Source organism: Ascidia mentula, chromosome 2 (genome assembly GCF_947561715.1).
Source record: "Ascidia mentula chromosome 2, kaAscMent1.1, whole genome shotgun sequence".
NCBI lineage: Eukaryota > Metazoa > Chordata > Ascidiacea > Phlebobranchia > Ascidiidae > Ascidia > Ascidia mentula.
In genome coordinates, this window is record NC_138567.1 from 17097163 (window position 1) to 17114041 (window position 16879).

At 36.8% G+C, this 16879-nt stretch overlaps 3 protein-coding genes and 1 long non-coding RNA gene across 4 annotated transcripts; 1 reads left to right on the forward strand and 3 right to left on the reverse strand.

Annotated features, from left to right (window-relative positions):
- Nucleotides 1–81: 81 nt before the first annotated feature.
- On the reverse strand, nt 82–2151 carry LOC145889204 (uncharacterized). Its single transcript, XM_082980106.1, has 4 exons — nt 1929–2151; nt 1451–1693; nt 993–1101; nt 82–679 (listed from the first exon to the last, which is right to left on the reverse strand). Exons 1-4 carry the CDS (start codon nt 2149–2151, stop codon nt 520–522), a joined length of 735 nt encoding a protein of 244 aa, XP_082836232.1. The 3' UTR covers nt 82–519.
- Nucleotides 2152–2279: 128 nt separating this feature from the next.
- Nucleotides 2280–3217, forward strand: LOC145889205 (uncharacterized). Its single transcript, XR_014399488.1, has 3 exons — nt 2280–2393; nt 2747–2825; nt 3076–3217. It is a non-coding gene; the product is annotated as an uncharacterized LOC145889205 (long non-coding RNA).
- Nucleotides 3218–3240: 23 nt separating this feature from the next.
- LOC145889203 (amine sulfotransferase-like) lies at nt 3241–5640 on the reverse strand. The gene is made up of 7 exons (XM_082980105.1): nt 5314–5640; nt 5095–5208; nt 4843–4952; nt 4579–4723; nt 4120–4235; nt 3866–4025; nt 3241–3738 (listed from the first exon to the last, which is right to left on the reverse strand). The coding sequence occupies exons 1-7, from the start codon at nt 5549–5551 to the stop codon at nt 3626–3628; spliced, it is 996 nt and encodes a 331-aa protein (XP_082836231.1). The 5' UTR covers nt 5552–5640; the 3' UTR covers nt 3241–3625.
- Nucleotides 5641–9971: 4331 nt separating this feature from the next.
- LOC145888932 (sodium- and chloride-dependent taurine transporter-like) lies at nt 9972–15567 on the reverse strand. Its single transcript, XM_082979802.1, has 12 exons — nt 15376–15567; nt 15187–15318; nt 14716–14998; nt 14187–14319; nt 13923–14057; nt 12987–13090; nt 12757–12850; nt 11850–11993; nt 11470–11598; nt 10462–10668; nt 10171–10347; nt 9972–10109 (listed from the first exon to the last, which is right to left on the reverse strand). The coding sequence occupies exons 1-12, from the start codon at nt 15533–15535 to the stop codon at nt 10041–10043; spliced, it is 1767 nt and encodes a 588-aa protein (XP_082835928.1). The 5' UTR covers nt 15536–15567; the 3' UTR covers nt 9972–10040.
- Nucleotides 15568–16879: the final 1312 nt, after the last annotated feature.

The window sequence follows — 16879 nt, forward strand, 5'->3', positions numbered from 1 at the left end:
ACCTTGCTTTACACAAAAATGTCAGCAAAACTGACACACAAAGGCAATGGAATTTCATTTCTATTTTCTTATCATTTGTTTGATTCTGTTTTTCAATATTTGCCCTTTTTCTGTTTTGCATCACTGATGTCACACTGCAAGTTATGTCAAGCAGTTGTTTGAGCTGTTAAACCTGCTTAAATTCGTAGTTAAAGCTATTCTGTCGACTCAATTATGGCATTATGGGTTTGATAATGAAACCATAGTGTTATGTTCTAGCTATTTACTATACAAGTTCCAACAATGATCGAAAAACCGATACCGAAAATCTGCCACATATCCCAGCAGACTATATGTTGTCACGTGACGATACAAGCGGTGCCATTGTTATCGATTCTCTTTTTCTTGTGTTTTTCTTATGTTTTTTTGAGTTTTTAGTGTTTTTTGCGCTTGATAGTGCCCAAAGAACAATTCCTATTATTTAGTATGTCTGTCAGCAAGAACAGCACTAGACTATATGTTGGGTTAACTGTTTCATGTTCACATTGGAGATATGTAAACTCCATGCTCTTCATGTTCGTTTTGTGCGAAGTCATAAGTTTCTTCCACAGAATTGTAGATGTTTTCTTCAGCTTCATTATTTCTCCTAACCTCAATAACAGTGGAAGGAAGCTTTTGTTTCCCCCTGCTTCGTTTCAATCTAGGAACATTTAAAATATTTCTGATTTTTAAGCGGGACAAGAGTATACGCATGCTTGTTATAAAAGAACGCACGCTCTGACACACATACGCGCGTGTGTTTTAAACGTGAAATTGAGAATATTGATGATGCCAAACTTTTTTATGCTGTAGGAATTTAAGATTAATATTGAGCAATGGTTTAAAAAAATAAGAGAAAATATGTGACTGCAGTCAAAACACAAACTTAAAACACTGGATCTCGGTTAGTTTGACCCCGTTGCATTTAACTTACTACGTTACTGTCTGTGCAAGAAATGTTTGTGCAGACTCACTTGTACACAATAAGCCAGACTAGACACAAAGCGTTCACTATAGCCAAGCAGGAGATAATTAACAATGCAGGACTTGGTGATTCTTTCCTTCCCGCTGTACTGGAAGTCGCTGGAAAATAGATGAAAAAAGTTGTAAAATGTGGTATTTCTATTTCTCTGGTCCAAACCATCCAGCATATTACGGGTGATAGCATAACTGATATTAGTTTGCAGACATGTGTACACACTGTTTCGACCTGCAAGGTCTTTGCACATAAACTTCACATATGAGTTTGTTTTCACATATACGAGCGTAAAATTGTTAAATGCTGAACTAATTTCAGCCAGGAATTTAGTGTGTTTTATTTTATTTGCTTTTTCACTTTTATTTCGGTATTTAAATAACAAACAAAAAGTTGATTTTTTAATTGATATATAATTATGTACAACGAATAATACAATATTAAATTATTACTCACAGAGAACTTCGCCAAGCTGTTTGGGGCAATCCACAAAATAATACGAAAAATATATTGCTGCCCTTAACAACGTTGCCTTGACAACAGGAGGCCACAAAGTACTCGGTGCGGTCATGTTTGCACATTTGTATTGGACATGGTCGCTGACATTCAGGAAACAATTTGATTTTTGATTGGTGAAAACTGCACACGTGACCGGTACGTATTTTCCCCAGCTAAAATAATTCGGCACTAGCGCGACACCTGAGGGAAAAAAGTTAAGTGCTCTTGAGACAATTTGCAAAAATTTGCTTGTATGTTTCTGTTATGAAGCTAAATTTTGCCACAATGTAAGTGTTATTACAAACTACAGTGAACAAGTTTATATTTAAGATGAGTTTTTATTACGTAATAATGATCATTAGAAGTTGATTACTGTATTTAAAAATTTCGAACATTGGCTTTGACTCATTTGTACATTTTTATGCCACTTTCTTACCACTAGGTAGGACCACCGATCCACCACCATGTTTGAAAGCAAATATCGTCACCGCTGTGACAACAAGAACGACGTCACTTCTGTTTTGTGCCCACGTGAACGTCCACGTCACGTCCGTGGAAATATTGCTGTAAAATACATTTCCACTTCTGTCTGTAAGGTTTTGCTGCGAGATACATGCAGTAAAACCCGCCAGGGACAAGCAGACAAGCAGAAATAACATGCGCTTTTGATCAAGTGTTCATAAAACTTGCAAAAATACTACAAGCTAATAATGTTTAGTCCATATTCTTCAGGATGTTATTAATCATACTAAACGTTAGGAAGTTAAAACAGAATTCAAATTTTTATTTCAAATCCAATTTTAGCGAAACACTGTCTTTTAAGTATCTAAACTTGTCTCTACTAAGTAGGAAGTTAAATCAACCAAAGCCGACGGATTTAAATAACCAGTAGCCTTTGCAGGTAGGCATTGTTGCCTTACTGATGCGAGCAGGAACAGGGCTATGCATAAACTCTGTAGGAAGTATTACGTAGTTAAAGTGGAGGAAGTCGCCAAAGCGTTCGAGTACAATGACTGAAAAGTCCCTGATCGTGTTTAAATTCGCCTTTAACTTCTATTGCTTTAATTAAAAAGAAGTTAACTTTACTAAACGTGTTCCGAACATAAAAAATTATATTAATTTAAGGTTTATATATATTTATTTGCAATTTGCAATGACAATTTACGTTCTCGAAATAAACATTGTCAGTCACATTCGTCAAAATATGACAAATGTGTGTTGGTCACCAATGAAATTATTATATTGCTTTTTTAGCGTCAAAAACCACTAGGATTGCAGCAGAAAACGTTATGCGCAAAATAAAGTTACGTCACAGCACGGGGGTTTCCCTACGGTGAGTAACTGTTCTGTGACTATCAGGATGTTTCCTTCAGATTAAGCGGCAATACCACTGAAGCTGGCGCCGTGGTAACATGCCAAATCTTAGTTGAAAATATTTTAGTTAAACTTGCTCACTACGTGTTTATTTTTGATGACCTAATTTTACTCTAAAACTATTCAAATTTCTTTCTTCGAAGCGAAATATAAATACTACGTCATAGGTTTTTAAGTAATCGCTGAATTTGTGTACATTTTTATTACAGAGCTTGTCCTTTTGACGTTAGTCAACGCAACGAAAAAACAAACAATGTATGTGAGCGTGGATAGAAGCCTGTTCTCATGTGTTGCCGTGCAGAACTATGTAATCTTGTCATGTTCCTTCCTTTGCTTTTCGCTGTCTGGGTGACGGAGGTGAGAATTTGTTGTCCTATTTTCATAATTCTTCAACATTAATGTAAAGCATTTGAAATAAACAGGAAATCAGTGAATGCAGTACATTCAGTCTTGCGCGAATATCTGACATTGGCGTGGAAAAATCTACACAAATTATAATAAACCTTTTTAAATCACTCTCGCGTGAAAGCAAATATGTTATATGATAAACCAAACCATTCATGAACCCTTATTATTTCGAAGTTTTTTAACGAAAACAAATAGTATGACTGTTTAAAGCTAGTTTTATTTTAGATGTTAAGTACAAGTTTGTTAAATGGACACTTTTGTTACGACAAGCTGTTTCTTTATTTTACATCGCCGGTATAACCACAGGCACATATTTATATTTCAAGCTTGTGGAGTTGATTTTGATTAACTTCAATCTTCGTATTTAAACTTAATATCAGTGTGACCGAGAATTTCCTCCACTTTCCGATCTATCAGTTCAGATTGCGCGACAGTCAGGTGATTTTTCCAATCTCCAACTTTCCCTGTTGACAAATCACATCAGGTAAATTGAATATGACAGCTTTAAATAGATAATGCGTCAACTGTAATTGACTAGAATAACACCAAAGTATTGGTCCGTGATTTTTCTTACAAATTCTGAAGACAAACCTGATCTAAATCTGTTCTGCATATTTTGGTGTTCCGATGCCGAATCTGCCGCCTGCTTCATACTCGAGAAAGACGTCATGTTTGCCACTTCCGCAATTACGTCATCCGTGACGTCAAATTCCACGAAGTCCGCTATTCTCCTTATTTCTCTTTGTACGTTCTGCAAGGAAACTACAGACTTGTAGCACAGCTTTCATCAAAAAAAATTAGGGCAAAACGTTTTGTACAAGTATTTTTGTAACTGTATATTTTACTTGTTTCATATCTTCATACGCGACAATCAACACGTTTGGGTCGTTTTTATGTTCATACCAATCCCTCACATGTTCCAAGTATCCTTCTCCACGTTTAGCAAACAACTGTTGTTTACCTGAAATAAAATAAAAAACTTTCCAATTAAAACAATGACGTTATTATAAGGTTCACAGGCTTCGCAGCCAAGGCATTGCAGCCATGTTATGCGAAAGCGTGGTCTTACTTCTGCGTTGACGTAATTATTTTACGAAATGAGCAAAACAGTCTTCATAAATTATTGTTTCTCTTTTCCTATCACAAGACTTGATAGGAATTGTATTTTACTGCCGTTCGTGATGTTGTAAAAGTACCTACATCAGGGAACATTCAGATAAACCCACAAACCGTCAAATGCAAGACGTAACGAACACACGCATTGTATAAGGTGCAGTAAAATTGACAACGGTAATCGTATATACCTGCTATGTAAATGTCGTAGAACGATTTGTCATCTTCAGGTAGGACTGGGTGAAGTTCAGGACAGAATTTCATAAAAGGATGTTTCTTTGAAAATTGGCACCAAGACACAACTTGGTCTTTGGGGTTTCGAATCAAGTAGATTATCTGCAAGTTAGATTGGCTGAAGTGTGTGAATTGTCAACGAAACGTCTTTCATTTTACTTCGTGTTACATGGATGCTGTTTTGAAATTACCATGTTACAATGTAAATAAATTTTCGTAACCTTCACGTTGTGTTTGCGAAACTTTTCGAAGTTAAAGATTTTAGCTGGCACGTGAGTCCCGAAGTATCGTCGTGGTATGTTGAGATTATCCATCACTTTGTATTTGGAAACTTTCAACAAACAAACAATGTCTGAATTTAGTCTTGCTTAACGTTTAAAGTGGCTGAGCTTTGTTTCAAGGCGCCATGATCATCGTTCAACGCAAATTTGTTGATCCCTTATGAAAAGAAGTAGTTTGAACTATGTGTTTACCTGGTCCGTACTCCAAGTATGAGTAGAAATGTGTAATTGCCTTCAAATCATCTTGTAGTTTCTTGTCATTGTGGTAGAAGAGATGTCTCAAAATAGCTGTTGTCCACGTAATACCTCCAAGTAAAAATACGGTTATTAAGGATAATACCATTTTCTTTACGTTTTTCGTTCTGCAAAGTGTATTCACTGGAATAATCAATTTCACATTCACCAACTGACCTGTTTTAGGGTACGAAGATACGAGAACATCGCCTTCCTTTGGCGTAAAAGTGTCGTAAACATACTTGGCTGTTTCCGCTTGAAAACCAGGCCATAACCTGCATCCATCCAGCTCTGTGAGTTTGTGGTGTTGAAACTTGAAATATTCACGGAAATCTGGTCTGTGTTCTTCACTCACTAACTCCAAGCCTTTTAGAACAACATCTGACATGAAACTATTTATAGTTTCATCGTCCATTGTTTTGCTGCGTGGACGTGTTTCAAATTTAATCGCTACAGTTTTTTCCGTGCTCAAAGAATATAAATCAAATCTAATAACACATAAAAAAATATTTTAATCACTAATGCATAAGAAAGCAGATATTGCAGTCCCAACGGTGCATGTTTTGCATCAACTGGGCCTTCTTTTCTTCACAGTGTTTTTTAAACAACAAGTAAAAAACTACGACAAATGCGTCATTAAAGGTGCAATAAAAACCGAATTGTTGAATGCAACACAGTTACTTTAAATTATTGAAAACCATGCTGATTTTACAAGCATATGGAAACTACAATACAAATATGCCTTCGAATTCAAGCTCCTGGTGAGGTTTGATCTCACGACTCTGGGATTACAAGACCCAACCCTGGGCCAGTATTGTTTAAAGTTGAAATTAATTTCTGCAATAAGCTGCAGACAGCAGTGCAGCAAGTGACTGAAGATGATCTACGTCATTATTGCATCAGTGCTTAATCAGTTTCTTGTTTCAGCAAGGACTAATTTGCAAATTCAGCACATATATGTTTTTACGTGAAAAAAAAGTGAGTGTGAGAAAAAATTTATAACAGCGAGCGCAAGTTTGCATTGCAATGCGTTGGGCGTCGTTATCGCGATTCGTGGCGCTTTGTTTTAGCAACGCGATAAGCAACGCGATATGCATTGTTGCGTAATACTCGCTCGGATACAGCCGCACGGTTTTGTAACAATGGGGTTTGTTCCTGCGTTTTTCGTTAAACTTGGACAAACGCACGTATATATACGCAACTTAAAAGTCATGTGCTTTGCGAACAAAAGTTGGCTGTTTTATCGCGTAAATTGTACATTGTGTATATTGGCATGATTGACAAATAAAACAGTGACGTGTTTTAACACAAGCGGAGTATTTTTACACAAAACGAAACAGTTTTTATCCTTCCGAGATTGTAAAATTTCAATGACTTGTATTCCAAGATACAAATAGAGCATGTTTTTCCACAAGGTCAAATTGTAATTCTGCGGCAAACGATTTTGTGTCAATTAACAGGATATTTTAATAGTGTAGGTTTCACTAAGGGTGAAAGTAATTGTTATTAAAATAAACAAGATGTGATATCGCCTAAATGCAAAAAAATATACAGTATTGTCTTATAAAGTCTCATGAGAATGTATTTATTTATGTCTGTTAAACATTTATTTATCACGGGACTGTATAGTAGAGTTTGACATTCACATCCTTACGGCAAACTGTAATTTATATGCGGTGAATGTGGAATACCCTTGCTTCCCAGTCAGATGGTGCTGCAAGCAAGACTGTAAATCAAATAGCCGACAGCCTGGCTGTTGTTTAAACAAGGGATTGCTGGTACCCGGCCAGAATTGAACAAATAGTTAAATACCGAACGATTCCACTCGCTCGACGTGATATGCAGCATTGGGAGCATTTTTTCCGTTTGTAATCATCTACCATTCTGGGTTTTAAAAACCAACATTGGTATTTTTGTAACACTTTCAAGCACGTTATTGAGGTTTCAGCACGCTTTAACCAGAGAATGCTCTGATTAGGGGTTTATTCCCATCTCGGTTTGGCCAGTTTTAAATGCCGGCAATGCGAAATGCTGGTCGATCGCCCTTATCGCTTAAATTGATCTATAGAAGGTGAAGGCAGAAATCAGCATGAGTTTGAACCTCAAACACACGACAAAATCCGAACTTTATTCCAGAGACATTTGTCCTGGACGTTCATGAGGTAAACTTGGAATAGAAGAGGAAACTTTCAAGCACAAGAACTCGTACAACAGTAAAATCGCTGCCTCCGATTAGTTAGTTACACCCACCGCAGTCCCGGATCTAAACTTTGTTCTGTTTTCGTAATTATAAAAGGTGACTCTCTACGACATCCTAGATTGGCTCGTTCTATTCATAATAATTTACTGGATGCAATTCCATGCTGAATCCACACCACAAACCACATGACAAACAGTTCCGCACAATGTAAACAAAGAATTGCGCTGATCGGCAACAGCGAAACCTGATGCTGCGATTTCAAATATGCAGCTCATTATATATTTCATTCCGCCAACGTTTGTTGTTGAAGTAGAAAGTCATGTGCAACTTCATCTTATAATTTACACTACATTATCATAGTACATGACCCCTTAATAGGCTGAATGAAATTAATTTATGTTAGTAATCAACGTTAATTCGCGACTGAAAAGTGTGTACTGTTCTTATGCACATACCGACAAGAAAGTTATGAGTCTTCATTTATCATATGTTACAAGAAAATCTAACAGAACTGCCATTTCTACTTCTTTCCAAGCCAGACATGCAATACAGTATATACATCTGCAATGTACACCTGTTACTTAGTTGGTGCTGTAAGCAGTGGTAGAAGTCAATAGAGTGCTGCTGTTATTGTTTGAACAAGCACCTGCTGGCGCCAGAACTCTAGACAGAGGTGACTTGAAATGTGACGCTTGAAATGTGATCCCATCTGCGCAACACAAAACACTATATCTACAGTTACTACAGGTGTATCAAACCCATGACCCACGAGAAGGTTTTGAGAAGCCCGCGAGACTATTTTCTGGTTGATGGTTTTACCAAAAAGTTTCGAAAATTAAACTTTCAAAATGGGAAACACTGACGCAATTTCTGTAGGTGTAAAACAGTGGAGCACTGTTATGACGTCACTCTATCAATGAATACGTTGTAGGGTTAAGGCGTACTACTTAAAAATATATATATAAAAACAATAAAAACTGGCGTGGGAACATTCTTTTGAGTAATATATACTAGAATTTAATTCTCAAAGGTGGGAGAAAACTGTTAAACGTAACTTTACGTCACTGCAACGTCACGAACTAAAATGCAAGTAATATTATACTTGTTTGTAAATGTTGAAAGAAGGTAAAACAGCAACGAAATCAAATTATATTAATAAAACCTATTTTATGGCTATGGTTTGAAGATTTGACAAATATATACGCTACCGTCTAACCCCAAACAGTTTGGGCGGGTGTGTTCAGCTTGTATCATACCATGATGCAAGCGTGTATGTTTTTTGAAATACTGGTGTCGTGTTATTTTGTTGCTGTTTTACCTTGCATTAAAAAACTTATTTACGCGAGAACCGAATAGGTCTATAGGACGAGGTAGGTGTGTTTCTATAATATTGCGTAGCTTTGCTCAGCATCGCCTGAACAAACAGATTACCCCACCTTTTCAAATATTCTGGATACCATTCGTCACTAACGCTGCTTCCCTAACGCGCAAACAAACAAGAAGAGCGCGGCGACAGGAATGATACTGTATGTGTGATGTCACAAAGTAGCTTTTTCCACGTAATACATTAGGTAATAAAATGTTTTGTGGGTGGTACATTATAAATATTTCAATTCCTTATGAAAGATATTTGCACTGTACTCTCTTTAATTAAGAGTCATTTGTTACAAAGGTAACATTTCCACAAGTTACCAGAGTAGTACTTAAAACAGTAGTCTATTCCAAAAAATAAACAAAAGAAAAGTGCACATACTTAAATCGCAATATCTTATGTTGATAGTATTTGCCTACATCTTGCTATCATTCACTGTCATGTCGTTTCGACATAATGGCTAGCACTTAAACAACTAAGAAAACTAAGTCAAAACTTTGGTTATCCATGTATAATGTGCTTAGCTTCTTACCAGTTCTGCAGACAGTATAGTGCACACACTGTTTCGACCTATAAATGCAAAATGTGACTAAAGCAATGGACCACATTTTGCTGCAGACAGTAGTGCACACAGTTACATCCATTTAACTATATAAGTTTGTGATGTGCAAGGTTGTGATACTCATTGAAAAACTTTCTGAAAGTTGGAATCTAGTCTGTGCCCTTCAACAACAAGCTTTATGCGTTGTGCCCCTGTACAAGGCATGTAGCCTCCAAGTCAACTGCCAAATACACAGACGGGAAAATGTAAACTACAGCCAAACAAAACCAGTTTTATTACGCTGCTATTTAAACGTAAGGCGATGTTGGTCCGGTATTGGGAAATGAAATGCTATAACTACACAAACATAAACTAAAAATATTAAAACATTTATCTACGTTCGTGATTCCAAAGTGTTACTTGATTACTCAAACTTATTTGATTTTAGATTTGCACGAACCAGACGAACTCGGATTAATATGAATTTAAACAAAACGTTATTTTGTTACTGCAACACCTGAAAATTCTGGCAAAGTTAGTCATTGTTAAAGATTCGTTAGTAAAACAAAGTTAAAGAAGTTTGAATAACTCGCGAATAGTATATTTTAAAAAGCATTGGATGATAAAAGGCGTATTGACACATCAGGTAATTACCAAAGACAAAGAGTTTTGACTGAACTGAATATAAACAGTTTCTTTACCTATGTACATGAAGGGAATAATGTTTTGTAATGCAATAGTACTTTAGTAAAATGACTAAATGTTTCAAAAAATTTTGAACATCCATTTGCTCAGTACTCCTTTGTTGTCAAAAGAACTTCAACTCTGTTCTCTTCTCGAAAAATTTTTCTTCCGAAAAGCTGAATCAAAACATAGAAGTAAAAAAATAGAAACAAAATTCATCAACGACTGAAATCAAACCTCCATGAAACTTCCTCCTCGCTTCCAAACTACCACAGATCTGTAAATTGCGTATGCTGGAACCCACGTAACAGAACTCAAAGTGAGCATGTGGGCCAAGAATTGAGCCCATTCTGGATACACGTAACTTTGATAAGTTAGAGGTTGATGGATCACCAAATAGTAAATAGTTGTCACCTGAGAATATTGCATAATTGACGGGGCTGATGTGTTGCTACACAATGAAGATAGAGTGGCTTTGAAACCCTAAATTATCTACGTCATCCTAAAAATTGTCAGAACGAGACTTACAAGACAAATAAGCGGAGTCAGATATTTCCATGAGATCAGGAGCCACAGTCTTCCATAGCGATTGCCGATCATATGAGTTATATCTTTCCAGTATCGATCGAATCCGTAACACCACGCGACTGCCACACATTCGCATCCAGCAGTAAAAAACATAAACCATCCAGCAACAGCGTAGTGGTTGTACATTTCAAAGACATAGACTCCTCCCTGAAATAAATTCATAAAATTATTAATCACCTAAGGTGTTTAAAGACATTTTAGTTATTCAAGTGGCAAGTATTGTTATGGTGGCATTTCGCTCTATTACGTGTTCTAGAGGCATACATGTTAGCTGATCAGTTGAACACAACCCCGTAGCGATGTCTCACAGCGTAATCTAGATGGGGTTGACACTACACACCTATAGAGAAAATAAAAATGTTAACAAGGATTGAATAGGTTCAAACATTAGGGTTCGTGGGTTGAAGAAAAACGGTCGTAAAGTTGTCACGTCCTCTTTTTCCACTCACACACTCCGCTTAATGACGTCATGATTTTTTGTAATATTTGGAGAAAACATTGTCGCAAGATCTTTGAAATGGTTTCTAACACAAACCCCAAACAACATTTTAGAAAGAGAAAACTGTGTTGATACAAGCAAAAGAGACATTGTACACGTTAAGAGCTCTCAAAACTCTTTTTTTGCAAAATACGAATGCCCTTCTTCAAAAATTAAAACCGCAAGGATTGCCTAATTCTATTTAAAATAAACTGGACGTTGTTTTTGTAGGGATTTGCCAACACCTCATCCATCACTAAATTCGCGAGTGTTTAACTCAATCCTGTTTTCATGTCCAAATTTCAGAAAAATTTCAACGCCGTTAAATTGAAGTTAAACACATTAATTTTCTGAATTGTGGTCAAAGTAATGAATTAAACTACTACTCGAATTTGAGCTATTCAAATTCTTATGTCGTTCTATTAATATAGCTTACGTAGATTATTCAGCATGAAATTAAAATAGCTTACTTCCGTTATCATGGAAAATCCAATGAGCATGAACAAAACAGCGAAAACTGCTTGAGTCAGTTCGCGACGCTTTCTAAGTTTGGGAAAGTTGTCGAAGAAGAAGCTCATCAGACTTTCTTGGGCGACGAACTGTAAAAGTGAGATAAAATGTATCCTGGAAAGTTTATTGATGTAGATTACGTAAGCTGTGGACAAATATTTACGAACTGTGGCAGCAATATTGCCAGGTGAAATACCATCGCCAAGGAATCGCGATGGTGAAATACCTCTCGCTAAAAAACTTAATGAAACCGACGTGCAGGCAATGGTATAAAGACAAAGCTTTGTATTTTTCGAACTTAGGATTATGTGTTTGCAAACGCTGGGAAACGCTGGTTTACCTGGGAGTCAAATCCAAGGAACAGAAGCGTGAGAAAAAATAAGGCGCACCACAACTGCGGAAGTGGGAGGAATGAGAGAGCTTCCGGGTAAGCGATGAACGCCAACCCAGGTCCAGAACTTGCAACTTTGTCGACTGTAGTGTTCTGCCAATGAGATGAAAATTTTGGGCAACTGTGTGTTGTTTTGAGCTTTTAAGGCAGACGCTTGTCTGACCAAACCAAATCTATTTTTGAGCACAGTGTAATTGTATGCTGGCATCTGGCCGCGCTATTGGTTTAGAACTAGCTTCGGTTTGAGTAAGGTACTGTAGCCACGTAATAAAATGAAAACAGGCTTTTTTGTTTCTGTAGTTGAAGTTTTAAGTGCATATAGCACAATAAAATACAATTCAATTCTAAAATAATCATTTTTTTCCAGTTTTTGCGAAAAAAAGAAAGTTAAAAAAAGTGGGAAATCGAGACAAAGTTTGAGTGACGTCAATGAAGGAAGCGGGCGATAACTGGCAGCACGCTAAAATGTGGGAATTGATGTTAGTTATCGCATATTTTTAGGATTCATATAGCATTGAAACAATATCGGACCTGTTTAAAGGTGCGGAAGATATGCATTGGAATAATGCGTACATGTTAAGTCGGAATGTGATAAGTGCCGACTCAATTATCTCGACAAAGTGACTACACTATTCATGTATATTTTGTTTTTAAGATATTGTAATTGTATGTTCATATGGACAACAACTTTGTGTCAACGCTCTTACATTGTGGGCAGCAGGGCACGGGGTCGAATTGCAGCAGGAGGTTGCAAACAATAGTGTTGCATGTAGTGGATACATTGACAAGCCGTGAAGATTTGATGAAGCAAATCTTTACAAAGATATAGCGAAAACGACATTTCTACAGCAAATACCTGATAATGCGCCATGGCTCCAAGGGTTGAAAACACAGCAAACCCACTCATGAAACTTGCAATTGAGTTCATGATGGACACAATGATCGAATCTCTATCAAAATCAATATGTTATTTCTCCATGATCTTGAACTACAAAGTTCTTGAATAATCGGATTTAAACTAGTTTCTAAATGCTACAGCTTAAGTAAATCAAATATTGTAGTTTGCAAAAGTTTCCAAAATATTACCTGAAGAAATTTTGATGATAATTGTTATAACTTCCCATTGTGGCAAGAATCCCACATCCAGATCCATACGAATACAAAACTTGGGTTCCAGCGCTGACCCAAACCTGTGATTCGATTAAAACAGTCAAGCAAAGAGTTTTGTTGAACTTCTCATGTGCGACACATTTCTAACGAACATTATAGTTTATTAATCTTAAAGAAATATGAAATCAAAGAAATAATTTGAATCCGACAACCTGCTGCCAAAACGCAGTCGGTTTTGAATAATTAATGAAGTCGTAAATTTATGTCGTAATCAACACACTTAGCGTTTGTATTTTTTGTTGCAATAACATAATTTCATATTGTAAGGTTCACAGGCTTCGCAGCCAAGGCATTGCAGCCAAGCTGGATCAGCCACTTTTCCCGACAAGTCGGAGCGAGATCTGAAAAATCAAAGCTCCCAGTGAGGTTTGAACTCACGACCCCGGGCTAACCAGGCCCAACGCTCTACCAACTGAGCTACTGCAGGAGCTCAGTGGCTTCACGGGGTATATTGTGGCCAAGGTATCGCCAAATATAAAGGGCCTGTGCTGTGAGGCGATCCTGCCTTGCTATGCGAAAGCATGGTATTACTTCTATATTATAATGTCGTAATTTTGCGGCATCAGTATTGGGTTTCCATACACCCATGTTTCGTTGCACGACTTTGAAATCCGTTGTACAGATATGTGTTAAGCACATTGAATGTAGGGTTGGGTGTCCTCACATTGGGTCGAATATTAAAATATGCCTACTTTTTTCGGCCGAATGCGGGTTCAGTCCGACATTTTCCTAGTTATTAATACAAGCGATGCACTGCAATTCCTGCAAATGTCATTTAAATTTGTAGATGTGCATTCAACAAACTGTTTTCACAGTTCAACTAATGAAAAACTTGTTTATTTTGTCACAAACCAGTGGATCTGCAAGTCGTTTCATGTCTGGAACAAGGTAATATTTTATTCCACCTGATGCGCCCTCTAGTGTCATTCCACGGACCATAATTATGCCGATCAAAAAGAAAGGAACTGTTGCAGTTACATAAACAATCTAAAAAAAATATAATTTCCAAAGGAATCACAGAAAAAATATTTCTAGGCCTCACTATTTTCTTTTATCAACACCATTTTAAAACAACCAAAATCTACGAAAGTTAATCTGGTATTGCATTTATTTTACCTTGGCTGTCCATTTGATTCCTTTAAACGTACAGAGGTAAATACCCAGCCACAAAATAGCGAGATACAAAACCAGATCAGGGATTAGCTTTCCTGGTTGGTCGACACCCGGGGATACCCTCAATACCTCGTATCTGCAACTCAAAACAACGGCGATAACAAGATATTAAAAGATTTAACCTAAATCTATAACAATTATTAGGCCACAGACAGTAAGGTGTACTTGGATGACAACCGGGTTTATAGTTAGACATACAGGTCTCCAGATTGGTTCGACTATGTTGCCTGGTATCTGTAGTTGTGAGAATTATTAAACATATGAACGTTGGATAAAAATTATCACAAAGTGGTAGTTTGAAACCTAGTTTAGTACAACAGTCACCAACTGCACTTATGAGACCAAGCATGTCGCAACAGTGTGCGCAACTGTCTGCCGCTCAAATCTTTAACAAACTTTTATCTGTGGATTTTTGTTAAGAATTGTGAAATTCATTTTGTTTCTTACAACATAGGGTAAAATGGTGACTCACAACCAGTATTCTGTAGCTGAGGAAGCCGTTGTATTGTAAGTTGAGTTAAAATAAACCGACTGGTTTGACGAGGTAAGAGTAAAGTTGTCACTTCCGTTTAAAGCTGATATAAAGGATTGTTGCTTTGGTGTGATGCAACGTGGAGTATTCCAAGTGTTGTTGCAGGATAACCAGGGCAGTTCAGAACTGAAACTGTTGACAAAGTACTTCAAAGCCCAAGCCAAGATGATCGGATAACTGACATTGGAGTGAAATATCACAAATGATTGCGCAAATGCGATTCCTGGAAAAAAACACACATCAATGTCACATACAAAATTGAATTCAAATTAGCTTGAAGCAAGACTTTGGCTGTTATTACAAGAAACAAGCAAGATATGCCGTTAGATTTCCCAATTTCCCAATAATTTTTACTGCGAGAATCGTTGAAAATTAATGACTCATATAATGTAACTTTGAAAAAAATTAAACCTTTAAACAATGGAACCATTTCCCAACTCCTGGCCAGTCCACGACGAAATTTCTGTCCGATTGAAGTTTCCAGGATAACGATGGGAACAGCGAGCACGGAGGCAAAGATGAAATAAGGAATTAGGAAGGCACCTAAACAGAACAATTTCCAGTAAATCAAATAAGGTTGATTAAAAATAAGTCCCACACCTCCTCCATTCTTAAAACAGAGATAAGGAAATCTCCAAATGTTCCCAAGGCCGACGCACATTCCCACTACAGCAAAGAGGAAATCAAATTGTTTCTTCCATTTGGGTCGTTCATATTTTGGTGAATCTTCCAGCATTTTACTTTCAGCAAAATCAGACATTTTTTTCAATGTACTTGAACAACCAGAATAACTATCGGGGCTTGAAAGATCAGGAAAAACTCAAGCATACACATAATTTGCATTTTAGAACGTCAACGCGCGCTGCAAAAGCAACGTCACTATTCATCAATACATGGGCGAAAACGAAATTTGGACTGCGCAAATCAAATAATTATTCTGTTTATCCAAGCTAGTAAGGATTAAAAAAAAATACTATTTGTTACATCGGTTTTAGTAGTTCATCTCACGCATACGAAGACAGACAAAGTTGCGTGTTTTAAACGATTCCGATAAACTCGGAAAAAACGATAAACCTGACTTGTTACGAATCGTGATTTTATCACACACCGAAAACCGCGATAACAACCACTATCTGCCTTTTTCATTTTAATGCAACCAAAACGCGCGTTGTCTGGAACGCACCACGCAATATAATACGAACTGCAAAAATTGCCATGATACTGTAAACAGTACAAGGGAAATGAAGTTGAAGCTGGCGGATGTCACTTCACATCCTGTTTTACTTACAACGGTAGTTTGTTCGCACGTTTTATTTCAATCACGCAGATTCACACACGATTGTATATACAACAAAGGAACAGTTTTACTTGCTTCGTTTAAGAGTACTTTATTATACACGGTGTACTGATCAGAAACTTGCAAGCGTCAGCGGCATTTAAAATTCTAAAAGTTTTGAAAAAAATGTTCTTACTTCTTGGTTATTACATAAAAATTGTTAGTCCTGATCTTCACTTAAGCTGTTCTGTACATAAAGCACAAAGCTGCGAACCGTTTCACCGCAATTTTCAACCTGCTCCTAACTAAGCCTTTCACTTTAATCGATTTTAATTCAGCTAATGTGTAAATTGGAAGACTGAAAAACTAAATTCCTACACGACAAAGCAAAAAAAGTGTTATTTCAACTATTGTTCAAGCTTTTAAAGGTTTTTGAACAAAAAATACACAAGCAAACAATTAGAAACATATAACTATCATAACCTTGATTTAGATGCAGGTAATTCCAACATATGCATACGTACGCAAGCTCCACATAACTATCTATAAACTTAATCAGATCTTTTTCAACAATATCTGCCTATGACTTTCTTATTTAGTTAAATAATAATTCGTGGTACACGCAGTCGGTATCACTGCATCTTTTGGTTGCGTCTAAAATAAATCGCCGGGAGCGTTAGACAAGCGAAAAAATGCTTGATAGGACTTGCTCTATCTTCTTTTTAAGAAGACTATTCTTTTATCTCCACTGCTCTTGAATCCTCCAGTGGAAACGTGAATTCTTTGAATAGTTGTGTAAGTAAAGCCGTATTGGGTATTTCGGTAATG

Excerpts from the sequence above, each read along its gene's own strand:
- LOC145889204 (XM_082980106.1), bottom strand. The coding sequence starts at position 2,151 with ATGTTATTTCTGCTTGTCTGCTTGTCCCTGGCGGGTTTTACTGCATGT. Across the intron at positions 1,694-1,928 it reads ATCGGTGGTCCTACCTAGTG|GTGTCGCGCTAGTGCCGAAT; the intron begins GTAAGAAAGTGG and ends TTTTTCCCTCAG. Across the intron at positions 1,102-1,450 it reads ACAGCTTGGCGAAGTTCTCT|CGACTTCCAGTACAGCGGGA; the intron begins GTGAGTAATAAT and ends TCTATTTTCCAG.
- LOC145889203 (XM_082980105.1), bottom strand. The coding sequence starts at position 5,551 with ATGGACGATGAAACTATAAATAGTTTCATGTCAGATGTTGTTCTAAAA. Across the intron at positions 4,724-4,842 it reads TTCGCAAACACAACGTGAAG|ATAATCTACTTGATTCGAAA; the intron begins GTTACGAAAATT and ends TCTAACTTGCAG. Across the intron at positions 4,026-4,119 it reads CGTATGAAGATATGAAACAA|AACGTACAAAGAGAAATAAG; the intron begins GTAAAATATACA and ends GTTTCCTTGCAG.
- LOC145888932 (XM_082979802.1), bottom strand. The coding sequence starts at position 15,535 with ATGTCTGATTTTGCTGAAAGTAAAATGCTGGAAGATTCACCAAAATAT. Across the intron at positions 15,319-15,375 it reads CTGTTTTAAGAATGGAGGAG|GTGCCTTCCTAATTCCTTAT; the intron begins GTGTGGGACTTA and ends TGTTCTGTTTAG. Across the intron at positions 13,091-13,922 it reads AACGACTTGCAGATCCACTG|GTTTGGGTCAGCGCTGGAAC; the intron begins GTTTGTGACAAA and ends ATCGAATCACAG.